Source organism: Salvelinus namaycush, chromosome 18 (assembly GCF_016432855.1).
Source record: "Salvelinus namaycush isolate Seneca chromosome 18, SaNama_1.0, whole genome shotgun sequence".
NCBI lineage: Eukaryota > Metazoa > Chordata > Actinopteri > Salmoniformes > Salmonidae > Salvelinus > Salvelinus namaycush.
In genome coordinates this window covers 27202024-27219711 of record NC_052324.1, presented here as the reverse complement: position 1 = coordinate 27219711, position 17688 = coordinate 27202024, and the positions used below count along the sequence as shown (strand labels likewise).

General features: G+C 46.4%; 1 protein-coding gene across 1 annotated transcript in view; it reads left to right on the top strand.

Moving 5' to 3' along the window:
• Positions 1 to 108: 108 nt before the first annotated feature.
• Positions 109 to 17688, top strand: part of LOC120062891 (whirlin-like) — a 52221-nt gene continuing 34641 nt past the window's right edge. Inside the window, exons 1-5 of the mRNA XM_039012958.1 lie at positions 109 to 114; positions 4979 to 5176; positions 7193 to 7318; positions 16500 to 16726; positions 16846 to 16873. Of these exons, the coding sequence (XP_038868886.1) occupies positions 109 to 114; positions 4979 to 5176; positions 7193 to 7318; positions 16500 to 16726; positions 16846 to 16873 (585 nt within the window). The remainder of the gene's footprint in view (positions 115 to 4978; positions 5177 to 7192; positions 7319 to 16499; positions 16727 to 16845; positions 16874 to 17688) is intronic.

Genomic DNA, 17688 nt, shown 5'->3' with positions numbered 1-17688 from the left:
TGTAATACAGCAGCGTGGGAGGAAGATGACAGGGGTGTTTTTGTAATACCAGCAGCGTGGAGGAAGATGACAGGGGTGTTGTTTGTAATACAGCAGTGTGGGAGGAAGATGACGGTGTGTTGTAATACACAGCGGTGGAGGAAGATGACAGGGTGTTGTTTGTAATACAGCAGTGTGGGAGGAAGATGACAGGGGTGTTGTTTGTAATACAGCAGTGCGGGAGGAAGATGACAGGGGTGTTTGTTTGTATACAGAGTGTGGGAGGAAGATGACAGGGTGTTTGTAATACAGCAGCGGGGAGGAAGATGACAGGGGGTTTGTTTGTAATACAGCAGTGTGGGAGGAAGATGACAGGTGTGTTTGTAATACAGCAGTGTGGGAGGAGATGACAGGGGTGTTGTGTTTGTAATACAGCAGTGTGGGAGGAAGATGACAGGGGTGTTGTTTGTAATACAGCAGTGTGGGAGGAAGATGACAGGGTGTTTGGTTTGTAATACAGCAGTGTGGGAGGAAGATGACAGGGGTGTGTTGTTTGTAATACAGCAGTGTGGGAGGAAGATGACAGGGGTGTTGTTTGTAATACAGCAGTGTGGGGGGAAGATGACAGGGTGTTGTTTGTAATACAGGCGTTGGGAGGAAGATGACAGGTGTTGTTTGTAATACAGCAGCGTGGGAGGAAGATGAAAGGTGTGTTTGTAATACAGCAGCGTGGGAGGAAGATGACAGGGGGTGTTGTGTAATACAGCAGTGTGGGAGGAAGATGACAGGGGTGTTTGTTTGTAATACAGCAGTGTGGGAGGAAGATGACAGGGGTGTTGTTTGTAATACAGCAGTGGGGGAGGAAGATGACAGGGGTGGTGTGTTTGTAATACAGCAGTGTGGGAGAGAATGACAGGGGTGTTGTTTGTAATACAGCAGTGTGGGAGGAAGATGACAGGGGGTTGTTTGTAATACAGCAGCGTGGGAGGAAGATGACAGGGTTTTGGTAATCAAGCAGTGTGGGAGGAAGATGACAGGGGTGTTGTGAATACAGCAGCGTGGGAGGAAGATGACAGGGGTGTTGTTTGTAATAAAACAGCAGTGTGGGAGGAAGATGACAGGGGTGTTTGTAATACAGCAGCGTGGGAGGAAGATGACAGGGGGTTTGTTTGTAATACAGCGTGTGGGAAGATGACAGGGGTGTTGTTTGTAATACAGCAGCGTGGGAGGAAGATGCAGGGGTGTTGTTTGTAATACAGCAGTGTGGGAGGAATGACAGGGGTGTTGTTTGTAATACAGCATTGGGAGGAAGATGACAGGGGTTTTTGTAATACAGCATCGTGGAGGAAGATGACAGGGTTTTTTAAATACAGCAGCATGGGGGGAAGATGACAGGGGTGTTTGTTTGTAATACAAGCAGCGTGGGGAGGAAGATGACAGGGGTGGTGTTTGTAATACAACAGTGTGGGAGGAAGATGACAGGGGTGTTGTTTGTAATACAGCAGTGTGGGAGGAAGATGACAGGGGTGTTTTTTGTAATACAGCAGCGTGGGAGGAGGAAGATGACAGGGGTGTTTTGTAATACAGCAGTGTGGGAGGGGAAGAAGATGACAGGGGTGTTGTTTGTAATAACAGCAGTGTGGGAGGAAGATGACAGGGGTGTGTTTGTAATACAGCAGCGGTGGAGGAAGATGACAGGGGTGTTGTTTGTAATACAGCACGTGTGGGAGGAGATGACAGGGTGTTTGTAATACAGCAGGGTGGGAGGAAGATGACAGGAAACACCCCTGCGCTGCTGTAATTACACACACCCTGTCATCTTCCTCCCACGCTGGCTGTATTACAACACCCCTGTCATCTTCCTCCCACGCTGCTGTATTACAAACACCCCTGTCATCTTCCTCCCACACTGCTGTATTACAAAGCACACCCCTGTCATCTTCCTCCCACACTGCTGTATTACAAACAACACCCCTGTCATCTTCCTCCCACACTGCTGTATTACAAACAACACCCCTGTCATCTTCCTCCCACGCTGCTGTATTACAAACACCCTTTCATCTTCCTCCCACGCTGCTGTATTACAAACAACACTCCTGTCATCTTCCTCCCACACTGCTGTATTACAAACAACACCCTGTCATCTTCCCCCCACACTGCTGTATTACAAACAACACCCCTGTCATCTTCCTCCCCACACTGCTGTATTACAAACAACACCCCTGTCATCTTCCTCCACACTGCTGTATTACAAACAACACCCCTGTCATCTCCTCCCACACTGCTGTATTACAAACAACACCCCTGTCATCTTCCTCCCACACTTGCTGTATTACAAAACACCCCTGTCATCTTCCTCCCACAGCTGCTGTATTACAAAACACCCCTGTCATCTTTCCTCCCACGACTGCTGTATTACAAACACCCCGGTCATCTTCCTCCCACGCTGCTGTATTACAAAGCACCCCTGTCATCTTCCTCCCACACTGCTGTATTACAAACAACACCCCTGTCATCTTCATCCCACACTGCCTGTATTACAAACACCCCTGTCATCTTCCTCCCACGCTGCTGTATTACAAACACCCCTGTCATCTTCCTCCCACACTGCTGTATTACAAACAACACCCCTGTCATCTTCCTCCCACACTGCTGTATTACAAACAACACCCCTGTCATCTTCCTCCCACACTGCTGTATTACAAACAACACCCCTGACATCTTCCTCCCACGCTGCTGTATTACAAACAACACCCCTGTCATCTTCCTCCCACACTGCTGTATTACAAACCCCCCTGTCATCTTCCTCCCACGCTGCTGTATTACAAACACCCCTGTCATCTTCCTCCCACACTGCTGTATTACAAACAACACCCCTGTCATCTTCCTCCCACGCTGCTGTATTACAAACATCCCTGTCATCTTCCTCCCACACTACTGTACTACAAACAACACCCCTGTCATCTTCCTCCCACACTGCTGTATTACAAACAACACCCCTGTCATCTTCCTCCCACACTGCTGTATTACAAACAACACCCCTGTCATCTTCCTCCCACACTGCTGTATTACAAACACCACCCCTGTCATCTTCCTCCCACACTGCTGTATTACAAACAACACCCCTGTCATCTTCCTCCCACACTGCTGTATTACAAACAACACCCCTGTCATCTTCCTCCCACACTGCTGTATTACAAACAACACCCCTGTCATCTTCCTCCCACGCTGCTGTATTACAAACACCCTTTCATCTTCCTCCCACGCTGCTGTATTACAAACAACACTCCTGTCATCTTCCTCCCACGCTGCTGTATTACAAACAACACCCCTGTCATCTTCCCCCCACACTGCTGTATTACAAACAACACCCCTGTCATCTTCCTCCCACACTGCTGTATTACAAACACCACCCCTGTCATCTTCCTCCCACACTGCTGTATTACAAACAACACCCCTGTCATCTTCCTCCCACACTGCTGTATTACAAACAACACCCCTGTCATCTTCCTCCCACACTGCTGTATTACAAACAACACCCCTGTCATCTTCCTCCCACACTGCTGTATTACAAACACCCCTGTCATCTTCCTCCCACACTGCTGTATTACAAACACCCTGTCATCTTCCTCCCACGCTGCTGTATTACAAACAACACCCCTGTCATCTTCCTCCCACGCTGCTGTATTACAAACACCCCTGTCATCTTCCTCCCACACTGCTGTATTACAAACAACACCCCTGTCATCTTCCTCCCACACTGCTGTATTACAAACACCCCTGTCATCTTCCTCCCACGCTGCTGTATTACAAACACCCCTGTCATCTTCCTCCCACACTGCTGTATTACAAACAACACCCCTGTCATCTTCCTCCCACACTGCTGTATTACAAACAACACCCCTGTCATCTTCCTCCCACACTGCTGTATTACAAACAACACCCCTGTCATCTTCCTCCCATGCTGCTGTATTACAAATACCCCTGTCATCTTCCTCCCACGCTGCTGTATTACAAACACCCCTGTCATCTTCCTCCCATACTGCTGTATTACAAACAACACCCCTGTCATCTTCCTCCCACACTGCTGTATTACAAACAACACCCCTGACATCTTCCTCCCACGCTGCTGTATTACAAACAACACCCCTGTCATCTTCCTCCCACACTGCTGTATTACAAACCCCCCTGTCATCTTCCTCCCACGCTGCTGTATTACAAACACCCCTGTCATCTTCCTCCCACACTGCTGTATTACAAACAACACCCCTGTCATCTTCCTCCCACGCTGCTGTATTACAAACATCCCTGTCATCTTCCTCCCACACTACTGTACTACAAACAACACCCCTGTCATCTTCCTCCCACACTGCTGTATTACAAACAACACCCCTGTCATCTTCCTCCCACACTGCTGTATTACAAACAACACCCCTGTCATCTTCCTCCCACGCTGCTGTATTACACACACCCCTGTCATCTTCCTCCCACACTGCTGTATTACAAACAACACCCCTGTCATCTTCCTCCCACGCTGCTGTATTACAAACACCCTGTCATCTTCCTCCCACGCTGCTGTATTACAAACACCCCTGTCATCTTCCTCCCACGCTGCTGTATTACAAACACCCTGTCATCTTCCTCCCACGCTGCTGTATTACAAACACCCTGTCATCTTCCTCCCACGCTGCTGTATTACAAACACCCCTGTCATCTTCCTCCCACGCTGCTGTATTACAAACACCCTGTCATCTTCCTCCCACGCTGCTGTATTACAAACACCCCTGTCATCTTCCTCCCACACTGCTGTATTACAAACACCCCTGTCATCTTCCTCCCACACTGCTGTATTACATGTCATGTGTGATACCGTGTGTCTGAGGTATACTGTGGTGTTGTTGTTGCTGACTCTCACATGCCCAAATTCAATTGCCCTTTGTGATGAATAAAGTGTTTCTAACTGAACTGAATTGAATCCCTTCCCCTGTCCTCCATGCAGGTCCTGAAAGGCTGTAAGAAGCTGGCCATGTCAGTGTGTTCAGTGGGCCGGATCCCCGGGGGGTATGTCACCAACAACATTTATGCCTGGGTGGATCCTCATGGCCGCAGTGTGTCCCCTCCCTCCGACCTGGAGCAGCAAAGCACCCTGGGACCACAACACAGCCAGAGACGTACAGGACACACGCAGGAGAAGACAGTGAGTGGATTGAATACCTCAGAGAATCTAAAATATATTTTCTCTCAGGTGTTTCAATATGGCTGACATATGGGTCAAATGGCCACTCATGTTTGACAACAAACAACTAATGGAGGGGGTGAACATGAGAAGGAGAAGGGGGGCAGAAATCGATGTGGAGCCTCACTGAGCTCTCCATATACACAGGTTGCATTAAAATGGCACCCTATTCCCTATGTAGTGCACTACTTTTGAACAGAACCCCATGGGCCCTGGTAGTGATCTATGTAGTGAATAAGGTTCCATTTGGGATGTAGCCCATCCCTGCCCTGTGCACTCCTCTGCTCTGTCCAGTACCTCTCTCATCTATTGATGTGAGACTGCATCGTCAGCGCCACAGACCAGGCAGGCAGCCGGGGGTACGGTACACAGCTTTACACAGCACTGCAGATTTAAAAGTAAACTACGAGGACGGCCAAACACAGCCCAAGGATCTTAAAAACAGATTTACTTTCACTAAATAAACTGTGGGAACAGTAGAGGGCTACGGGGCTAACTTAATCACTAAATAAACTGTGGGAACAGTAGAGGGTTACAGGCCTAACTTAATCACTAAATAAACTGTGGGAACAGTAGAGTGTTACAGGACTAACTTAATCACTAAATAAACTGTGGGAACAGTAGAGGGATACAGGACTAACTTAATCACTAAATAAACTGTGGGAACAGTAGAGTGTTACATGACTAACTTAATCACTAAATAAACTGTGGGAACAGTAGAGGGCTATGTGAGCTAACTTAATCACTAAATAAACTGTGGGAACAGTAGAGGGATACAGGACTAACTTAATCACTAAATAAACTGTGGGAACAGTAGAGGGTTACAGGACTAACTTAATCACTAAATAAACTGTGGGAACAGTAGAGGGTTACAGGACTAACTTAATCACTAAATAAACTGTGGGAACAGTAGAGGGATACAGGACTAACTTAATCACTAAATAAACTGTGGGAACAGTAGAGGGTTACAGGACTAACTTAATCACTAAATAAACTGTGGGAACAGTAGAGGGTTACAGGACTAACTTAATCACTAAATAAACTGTGGGAACAGTAGAGGGATACAGGACTAACTTAATCACTAAATAAACTGTGGGAACAGTAGAGGGATACAGGACTAACTTAATCACTAAATAAACTGTGGGAACAGTAGAGGGCTACAGGACTAACTTAATCACTAAATAAACTGTGGGAACAGTAGAGGGATACAGGACTAACTTAATCACTAAATAAACTGTGGGAACAGTAGAGGGTTACGGGGGCTAACTTCATCATGTAGAGAATTTCTAACTGGTTATTTCCCCTGTATTTGGGTGAGATTCGGAGGGCCTGAGATGTTTATATGTCATTAAATTGACAGTGATATAGTCTCTCTCGATGTGGGCCTGAGATGTTTATATGTCATTAAATTGACAGTGATACAGTGATATAGTCTCTCTCGATGTGGGCCTGAGATGTTTATATGTCATTAAATTGACAGTGATATAGTCTCTCTCGATGTGGGCCTGAGACCCCGGCTGCGTCTTAAATGGCATCCTATTCTCTATATACTATAGTGCACTACTTTTGACCTGGGCCTTTATCCCTGGTCAAAAGTAGTACACTCTATAGGGAATGGGATGTTGTTTGGGACGAAGCCCCTGTTAGTACTATACCTCACCCTGTATGGAGGCCTGGGGTCTGGGCTATGATGATGTGTTGCTTATCTAGAGGCGGAGCCAGGGGGCATGAATCTCTGCCAATGGAGAGTCAGGTCTTTAATTTGGGACTCCTCCCTCTGGGCATCAAGCCTCATGTGTTGGAGGGATTGGTTGATGTTACCTCTGCACCTTTGATATAAACAGAAATTTGTAAAGAAAGGTGCTCTGACAATCTTTGTTGCGTTCTTCAAATAATTGGGTGCAATTTGGGACACACCTCATCACTTACCACTGTCACTTCCTGTCTGGTGACTGCCCCCTCTGTCTGTCCCTGAAGGTAAACCTGAACCTGGACGACGGTCTCTCTCTGGGCCTGATGATCAGAGGAGGGGCGGAGTATGGCCTGGGTATCTACATCACTGGGGTAGACCCCGGCTCAGCTGCAGACCACGGGGCACTCAAGGTATTAACCGATTATTACCATGCACATCCTATTTAAATTGTTTCACCCCATCACAGTGAATGAAACACAACCACAAGGTTCAGACGCTGTGAGGCAGAGGGAGTAAGAGTCTTCTGTGGTCTATCTCGCTGTGTCAAAACCTGGCAGACACTTTTTAACTGACAAAAATATATGTACAAAAGGGTCGGTCATTGCATTCTTTAGTCTGCTGTTTTTTTCAACTCAGACGATTGAGGCAGGACTAGTGTGCTTGTAAACAGCATGACTGAATCATGGCACCCTAGTATCATGGCATGGCTGGGTTCGAAATAGATCTTGCAGGCATCAAGGATTTTTAAGCCTTGAGACAATTGAGACATGGATTGTGAGGGTAAATGGGCGCACCAGTTTGTGTCAAGAACTGCAACGCTGCTGGGTTTTTCACACTCAACAGTTTACCGTGAGTATCAAGAATGGTCCACCACCCAAAGAACATCCAGCCAACTTGACACAACTGTGGGAAGCAGTGGAGTCAACATGGGCCGGTATCGCTGTGGAACGCTTTCGACACCTTGTACATCCATGCCCAGACAAATTGAGCCTGTTCTGAGGGCAAATGGGGGGTGGGGGAGCACAACACAGCCCTCAGCTCTTCATATCTCTGTCAAAGAAACACTGCCAAAATGTCAAGCGCATCTTATTCAATCTTTCCAGAGACCAGGCTTAGATTTAGAAAAAGTATTGAAAGGATAGGGAGTGTATCTTTTTTCACTGAGACTGACAGAGTTTACACACCATTTATTTTACCACTACATCACTGCATGAGATGGAATGACATGGATCACTCCTAAAACCATCCAATTTGACAGAGGTTAATGTTCTATAACCTGTTGGTTATACATGGATGAAATAATGTGTAGTGGCTTCCTTTCCTCTTTACCATAGCCACTGCCCAAGCGGGTTTGTTTCGTACACATACAGTTCACACTCCAAGGTTTCCAAACGGCCAAACATTCAATGACATCCAGGGATATGGTGCAACAAAAATGTTTCTTCTTCTTATATGTAACAAAAAAATTATTCTCCAATCAACTTAAAGCATATATTACTTGATATGAAAAATACATAATATGACCTGTATGTATGGTGTCACGGTTTTCTAAAGCAGACCAGGACAAGGAGAGTAAGACGAAGGTGAGTATTTATTTACAAGTTTGAATGTAGTGATAGAAAAATCCAAGTGACGGAGCGGGCAGCGGAGGTGAGTTGATGGAATTGAATAGGCAGATCCAAGGAAGTAACTGAAGTCACCGACGACCAGGTAGGGATGAGATGAGTGTTCCGGGTGAATGACTGTAGACAGAAAAAACGGAGGTGAGTTCAAGGCAAGCAAGACGTACAAAACAACAAAACAAACTCTATCAAACTGGAGGCTGATACACTGGCACAACATACTGTTCATGGCTAACGATCCGGCAGGGAATGGATGTCAGGTCAGTGCTTATGAAGTGGAGGGGTGATGATCAGGACCAGGTGTGCAGATAGCGGATTGGAAACAGGTGCGGTAAATCAGAGATCTCCCAACCAGCTACGTCGCCCGGCAACCAGACAGGGTGCGTTCCAGGACACCAGAAAAAAACACTCCAGGACAGAACACAGGCAAAAACAGACTCAGGAAGCGGGATTCGTGACATATGGTCAAAAAAACTATACCGCTCCCGCGTCTAGCAAGGACGCCCTCCCCCGAAGGCCCAACTTCCTGCCTTTATACTAACACACTTAACACAGTACAATGAATGGGCAAGAGGGGGGGCCAAAAACTGAGTTAATGTAACGGTCGTCTTTCGGTGAGAGAGTGGACCAAGGCGCAGCGGGTGATGAATACATAATGATTTATTTGACAAGACGAACACTGACACGAAATACACTTGATAATTACAAAATAACAAACGCACGTAGACAGACCTGAACTAACGAACTTACATATACACGAAGAACGCACGAACAGGAAAACTGACTACACAAAACAAACGGACAAACAAACCGAAACAGTCCCGTGTGGCGCAACATAGACACAGACACAGGAGACAATTACCCACAACAAACAATGTGAAACAACCTACCTTAATATGGCTCTCAATCAGAGGAAACGCCAAACACCTGCCTCTAATTGAGAGCCATACCAGGCAACCCATTAACCCAACATAGAAAACACATAACATAGACTACCCACCCAAACTCACGCCCTGACCAATTAAACACATACCAAACAACAGAAAACAGGTCAGGAACGTGACAGTTAACTTCTTATGGCTGCATCCCGCTACCGGGATCGATATGACAACCAAATTCAAACAACGCCAAATTCAAACAACAGAAATCTCATAATTAAAATTCCTCAAACATACATGTGTCTTATATCATTTTAAAGGTGATCTTGTTGTTAATCCCACCAAAGTGTCCGATTTCAAATATGCTTTTCAGCGAAAGCACTACAAACGATTATGTTAGGTCACCACCAAACCACAATAAGCATAGCCATTTTTCCAGCGAAATATAGCAGTCACAAAAAGCAGAAATAGAGATAAAATGAATCACTAACCTTTGATTATCTTCATCAGATGACACTCATAGGACTTCATGTTACACAATACATGCATGTTTTGTTTGATAAAGTTCATATTTATATCAAAAAATCTGAGTTTACATTGGCGCGTTACATTCACTAGTTCCAAAAACATCAAGTGATTTTGCATAAATGTCATAAATGTAGATGTATGTAGATGATAATACAAGTTATACACATGGAATTATAGATATACCTCTCCTTAATGCAACCGCTGTGTCAGATTTCAAAAAAACTTTACGGAAAAAGCAACCCATGCAATAATCTGAGACGGCGCTCAGAAATATAATAAAATTAGCTGCCATTTTGGAGTCAACAGAAACCAGAAAATACATGATAAATGTTTCCTTACCTTTGATGAACTTCATCAGAATGCAGTCCTAGGAATCCCAGGTCCACAATAAATGCTTGATTTGTTCGATAATGTCCGTTATTTATGTCCAATTAGCTACTTTGGTTAGCGCGTTTGGTAAACAATTCCAAAGTCACAAAGCGCGTCCACTATAACGTGACGAAATGTCCAAAAGTTCCGTAACAGTCAGTAGAAACATGTCAAATGATGTACTGAATCAATCTTTAAAATGTTGTTAACATACATCTTGAATAACGTTCCAACCGGAGAATTAGATTGACTTCAGATGAGCGGTGGAACGGAGGTCCTCCTCATGTGAACGCGCATGGTGAAAGCATGGTCAGCTCGTGGCAGTGGTGACTAATTCCTGTCTCCTTCGGCCCCCCTTCACATTAGAGTCATCAGACAAAGTTCTATTGACTGTTGACATCTAGTGGAAGCTGTAGGAAGTGAAAATTCATCAATATCTCGCTGTAATTTAATTAATTAATTAAATAGGAAGTGGAACTTCTCCGGTTTTTGCCTGCCATATGAGTTCTGTTATACTCACAGACATAATTCAAACAGTTTTAGAAACTTCAGAGTGTTTTCTATCCAATACGAATAATAATATGCATATATTAGCAACTGGGACTGAGGAGCAGGCAGTTTACTATGGGCACCTCTGTGCACCTTTCATCCAAACTACTCAATACTGCCCCTGCAGCCATAAGAAGTGTTAAACTAACAACAAATGAATATATCTCAATCAGGTAAATATATGTCATAAAGGTATGTACCTAATATTTCCTCATATACATTAATATTTAATATATTTACACAAATGTACATGGAGCTCAGTATGTTCAGTCTTTTATACAAATATGTCCAATTCGGATCTAACATAATGCATAGCCCTGTGAATGATGTGTTATAGAAATACTTTTGAGAAGCAGGGACATACAACGTTACCTTGGTCAAGCAGACCGAATGCTGTGCTCATGTCTTGATATCTGCAGGGAACCAGCATGTGAGCTAGCGAGATCAGGCTGTTTTAATGAGGCTAATTCAATGTTGCTCTTTGGATTCATTACCTTTTCTGGAGTTATTTTGCAGATGCTAAGAGAAACCTCTCCTGTCCTTTCGTGTCCTGTCCACTCCTCTCCTGTCCTCTCCTGTCCACTCCTCTCCTGTCCTGTCCTCTCCTCTTCTCTCCTGTCCTCTCATGTCCACTCCTCTCCTGTGCACTCCTCTCCTCTTCTCTCCTGTCCTCTCCTGTCCACTCCTCTCCTGTCCTGTCCTCTCCTGTCCACTCCTATCCTCTCCTGTCCTGTCCACTCCTCTCCTGTCCACTCCTCTCCTGTCCTCTCCTGTCCTGTCCACTCCTCTCCTGTCATGTCCTGTCCTCTCCTGTCCACTCCTCTCCTGTCCACTCCTCTCCTGTCCTGTCCTCTCCTGTCCTCTCCTGTCCTGTCCACTCCTCTCCTGTCATGTCCACTCCTCTCCTGTCCTCTCCTGTCCACTCCTCTCCTGTCCACTCCTCTCCTGTCCTCTCCTGTCCTGTCCACTCCTCTCCTGTCATGTCCACTCCTCTCCTGTCCTCTCCTGTCCACTCCTCTCCTACCACTCCTCTCCTGTCCTGTCCTCTCCTGTCCTCTCCTGTCCTGTCCACTCCTCTCCTGTCATGTCCACTCCTTTTCTGTCCTCTCCTGTCCTCTCCTCTCCTGTCCACTCCTGTCCTCGCCTGTCCACTCCTCTCCTGTCCACTCCTCTCCTGTCCACTCCTCTCCTGTCCACTCCTCTCCTGTCCTCTCCTGTCCCCTCCTCTCCTGTCCACTCTTCTCCTCTCCACTACTCTCCTGTCCACTCCTCTCCTGTCCTCTCCTCTCCTGTCCTGTCCTCTCCTGTCCTGTCCTCTCCTCTCCACTACTCTCCTGTACACTCCTGTCCTCTCCTCTCCTGTCCACTCCTCTCCTGTCCTGTCCTGTCCTCTCCTGTCCACTCCTCTCCTCTCCACTACTCTCCTGTCCACTCCTCTCCTGTCCTGTCCTCTCCTCTCATGTCCTCTCCTGTCCACTCCTCTCCTGTTCTGTCTTGTCCTCTCCTATCATGTCAACTCCTCTCCTGTCCTCTCCTTTCCTCTCCTATCCTCTCCTGTCCTGTCCTCTCCTGTCCTCTCCTCTCCACTACTCTCCTGTCCACTCCTCTCCTGTCCTCTCCTATCCTGTCCACTCCTGTCCTGTCCTCTCCTGTCCTGTCCTCTCCTGTCCACTCCTCTCCTGTTCTGTCCTGTCCTCTCCTATCATGTCCACTCCTCTCCTGTCCTCTCCTTTCCTCTCCTCTCCTGTCCTCTGCTGTCCTGTCCTGTCCACTCCTCTCCTGACCACTCCTCTCCTGTTCTGTCCTGTCCTTTCCTATCATGTCCACTCTTCTCCTGTCCTCTCCTGTCCTCTCCTTTCCTCTCCTGTCCTCTCGTGTCCTGTCCTGTCCACTCCTCTCCTGTCCTCTCCTGTTCACTCCCATCCTGTCCACTCCTGTTCACTCCCATCCTGTCCACTCCTGTTCACTCCCATCCTGTCCACTCCTCTCCTGTCCTCTTCTGTCCTGTCCTCTCCTGTTCACTCCTCTCCTGTTCACTCCCATCCTGTCCACTCCTGTCCACTCCTCTCCTGTCCTCTCCTGTCCTCTCCTGTCCTCTCCTGTCCTGTCCTCTCCTGTTCACTCCTCTCCTGTTCACTCCTCTCCTGTCCTCTCCTGTCCTGTCCTTTCCTCTCCTGTCTACTCCTGTCCACTCCTCTCCTGTCCTCTCCTGTCCACTCCTGTCCACTCCTCTCCTGTCCTCTCCTGTCCACTCCTCTCCTGTCCTCTCCCCTCCTGTCCTGTCCACTCCTGTCCTGTCCTCTCCACTCTTCTCCTGTCCACTCTTCTCCTGTCCTGTCTTCTCCTGTCCTGTCCAGTCCTGTCCTCTCCTCTCCTGTCCTCTCCTGTCCTCTCCTCTCCACTCCTCTCCTCTCCACTCCTCTCCTGTCCTCTCCTCTCCTGTCCTCTCCTGTCCTCTCTACTCTTCTCCTGTCACTCTTCTCCTGTCCACTCTTCTCCTGTCCTGTCTTCTCCTGTCCACTCTTCTCCTGTCCTGTCTTCTCCTGGCCTCTCCTCTCCTGGCCTCTGACGGGGGGTAAACTGAACTCCACCAAATACATGATATTAGTCATCAAATCACTGAGGAACAATAAGACACCGTCAAACCGTCCAGGTTTCAGCACTGTAACGAGGACCTCTATCAGCCAATCTGGATCCAGCAGTTGTCTGTTGGACGGTGTGACAGATGATCGTGCATCTGTCCCATCTGTGTGCCCTGACATGGGCTTTAATTAGTGTCGTTCCCCCATGGGGATCAGACCAGCCTCCAGCCCTTCCATTACGTTTTCTTTCAACAGGCCAGCCCACTGATGTGTCTGTCTGTCGCTTCTCATCCACAGATAAGCACTCTTTGGCTAGCAACGGGACAGGACCCTCCGAAAAATAAAATTTATTGTCTTTGGGAGATTGTCCATTTGCTCTACTGGTCTCCTCCATGGCTACTCTCTCAGGCCAACTGGAAACACACCATCTAAAGTCCGCCAACTGTCTTGGCTGCCCAAAATAGCAGCTTGCCCTTTTAGTCTGCATTGATCTCTCTCTCTCTCTCTCTCTCTCTCTCTCTCTCTCTCTCTCTCTCTCTCTCTCTCTCTCTCTCTCTCTGAGAAAGGACAAGAACATTTTGTGTGGAAAATTTCTCCTCTCCTCTCAATCTCGTCTGACTCATAACCATTTTATTTCACACTTCGTCTCAGATGATCAATGAAACGCCACTTGTAAATGATGGTTCAATCTATCTACTTTGAGCATTTGAGTTACAGTATGCTGGAGGGGTCCCGTATTGTCACAGAGTAAGCATTACAGAGGCAGGAGGGTTTGAGGGGACACAGACCGTGTGGTGCAGTGGTCTAAAGCAGTGCATCTCAGTGCTAGAGGCGTCACTACAGACACCCTGATTCAGCGGTCTAAGGCACTGCATCTCAGTGCTAGAGGCGTCACTACAGACACCCTGATTCAGCGGTCTAAGGTACTGCATCTCAGTGCTAGAGGCGTCACTACAGACACCCTGGTTCAGGGGCAGGTCATCATTGTAAATAAGATTTTGTTCTTAACTGACTTGCCTAGTTAAATAAAGGTGTTATGAGAATTTCGTTATCAATGTTCATAAACTTAAATTAATCTACTAAGTCTGCAACCCAGAGTTTGTAAGACTATGGTTGAATTAAACAGACAGAGTCCCCAGCTTACAATAGTCAAAATGTTTATTCACGAGAGCACTCTGAAGTCCATTATACAAAGACATCCATGTTATACCTTGCTCCTTACTTACGCACATACTTCCACACAAACAGTTGATATCCTACGCACATACATACACACAAACAGTAGGTGAGTTGTATCCTTCTCCAGAGTTCTCACCACTGTGTATCACTACCCAGCCGACAGTTCCATTCCCCCGAGATTAGAGAAACCTTGAGAAGTACTCCCTGTCCTCATAAGTTTCTCAGAGTTCTAGCCAGGTCGGATCAAACACAGTTGAAATGTTCTCGTTATTTTCTTAGGCACACACACACACACACATTTCTCTCCCTCACAGGTCTCTTCTGAGCCTAGTTGGACTTACGTTTAATGCTTTAATTATTACTTATACCTGCTACATAAACTATGATCCAGAATAGTTAGGTTTCAGGGTGGAATCATTTAATCATTATCTTTAAACATATAAATTATTTCATCAAAAGGTTAAATAAAAAAATATTTTAAAAACACTCTCCCCTCCAGTGGCTGCAGCTCAAGAGAACTCAGCTGGGGGGTGTAAATCAGGACCTCACACCCTCCCTCCCTCCCATCCCTCCCTCCAATGAGTTATGGAGGTTCACTCAAGCTGATTCTTCCTCTGAATGTAAATTCATTAGTGTTAGGAGGGAGGGAGAGAGAGAGAGGAGAAGAGAAGAGAAGAGAAGTCAATAACTAACTTCTCCCTTTACTTACTCTTGTGGAAAGAGAATAGGCCAATTGAAGAGGCTCAGTAATGCCATTGTGTCTCCTCAGCTTCTCTTACAGTCCTTCAATATGTTTTATGTCTGCTGGATAGGATAGAGAGATAAACATGTATCTGGGTGGGAGCTAGACCACCCCGGACCACTCACTTGACCAACTCATTCTGACGCTCTGAGATGACCAGTAAAAGACATGAGAAATGGAAAAACAACATTCATACACTCCAATGTATATAGAAGTTGTTCCATTGTGAATTTAATTTCTATTAAATACTAGTCACGTTACATATTGTTAATACAGACTACTATTGTTTCCCCTGTAGATCAGTAGATCAGGTTTTCCTTACTAATTATTATTAAGCTCAAATCAAAGCGTAACTGCTTCTCATGAATGTGGAACAGGAAGAATAGGAAAGGGCATAAAACAAAGAAGAGCTTTGATTGTAAATCACCACGTCTGTCAAGTGTTTTGTTTGTGCATTAGAAGAATGAATAGGCTGGGAGATAATAACCATTGATTGTTTCCCCCCAGTGTTGTGATTTATGAATGATGTTCCTTCTATAGATTTGGCCTCTTACTATCAGTGATATCCTCCTTTCAGCATTTTCTGTTTTTATTACTAACCATAGATTGATCCCACTCGGTTTAAGTCAATCAAACTGAATTGCTGTTTTTCCCTAGTAGTTCCTTAGCCTGGTGAAACCAGCCTAATCTTGCAAAAGCTCACATGCTGTTTCACTTTACGTATCAAGTGAAACAAAAGGTGAGCAAAGCGGTCATTCTGCTTGACCAGGCTAGTATCTCCTGTTCCCATGGTGAAATAAAACAACAGACTTTTTCCAGAATAATAAGTGTGTGTGTGAGGGCAGTAGTTAGTCTACAATGAAACTGCGTAGCCTACACATCTCTGTGGCGGGTTTGAGTGCACCAAGTTCTGCTTCAGTGTACTTTGTGTTATTGCCTGAACCTTGAGCTGCAGCTCACAGAATGTCTGCTCTGCTCTCTCCTAAACACTGGCCTGGCCTTGACTGTTGGAAGACTGTTCGAGACTATCAGGAAAAGCCATGGCACTTTTGTGTGGGTGTACTTGTGTGTGTATCGGTGTCTGTGTGAATACACACCCTCTCTCTGCCAGTGCACCCACCCTCTCCTCTCTGTCTGTTAAGGTGGGCGACCAGCTGCTGGAGGTGAATGGGCGGAGCTTCGTGGCCATCCCCCATGACGAGGCGGTGAGGATCCTGAAGACGAGTTGTCACCTGCTGGTGAGGGTGAGGGACGTTGGCCGCGTGCCCCATGCCCGCACCGTGGTGGACCAGACCAAATGGATCAGCAGCCCCATCCCCCCTAGCCCGCCGCCCATAACAGAGAGCACCGCCAGCCCAGCCGCTACACGGTGAGTTAGCGCCCATAACAGAGAGCACCACCAGCCCAGCCGCTACACGGTGAGTTAGCGCCCATAACAGAGAGCACCGCCAGGCCAGCCGCTACACGGTGAGTTTGTGCCCATTACAGAGAGCACCGCCAGCCCAGCCGCTACACGGTGAGTTAGCACCCATAATAGAGAGCACCGCCAGCCCAGCCGCTACACGGTGAGTTAGCGCCCATAACAGAGAGCACCGCCAGCCCAGCCGCTACACGGTGAGTTAGCGAAAACAGGCACAACATTGTCAAAAGGGCAATCTCTATGGCTGTGTCCCAAAAGGCACCCTATTCCCTATATAGTGCACTACTTTTGACCAGAGCCCTATGGACCATTGGAGATGCATCCTGTGAGAGTTTGATGATATCTTTGTTTTCAGTGAAAAAGTCATGCTGAAGGACTAATGAAAGCTCCTTCCTCTGTTTATGTTAAATTCCCTTTAAAAACCAAAACGTCCTTGGAATGTACAATGCACAGTGGCCTCGATGTTTCATCTTTAATGTAACAGAGATGTAGTATGTTTGACGCTTTGAACATGGAATGATATTTCCATTCAATCAGTCATTTCTTCTTTGAGCAGAAATAATGTCTTAGGGCATTCATGTCTGCGGTGGCATGAAGATTAGCAACTGAATGGAATATTTTTCAATTACAAGCCAGCCCCCATAAAAGCAATATATAGAATGATCACGTAACAAGGTAACATAATGAAATTACCATTGAATTTCTGACCAATGTCATTAATCTTCTACAGCTGTCAGTGTCTTCTCATGTGACTGACTGACTAATGTGAGGCAGAATACTTCCAGCTCATTGTTGGAGGAGACTAAGGTTCCTTCCCTCTGGGTTTGACAGTGATATGGCAGGCTGCTCAGTTCCACGGAGAGCTGTCTCTCTCTCCCTCCTTTCCTCTGTCTATCTGTCTTTCTTTCTCT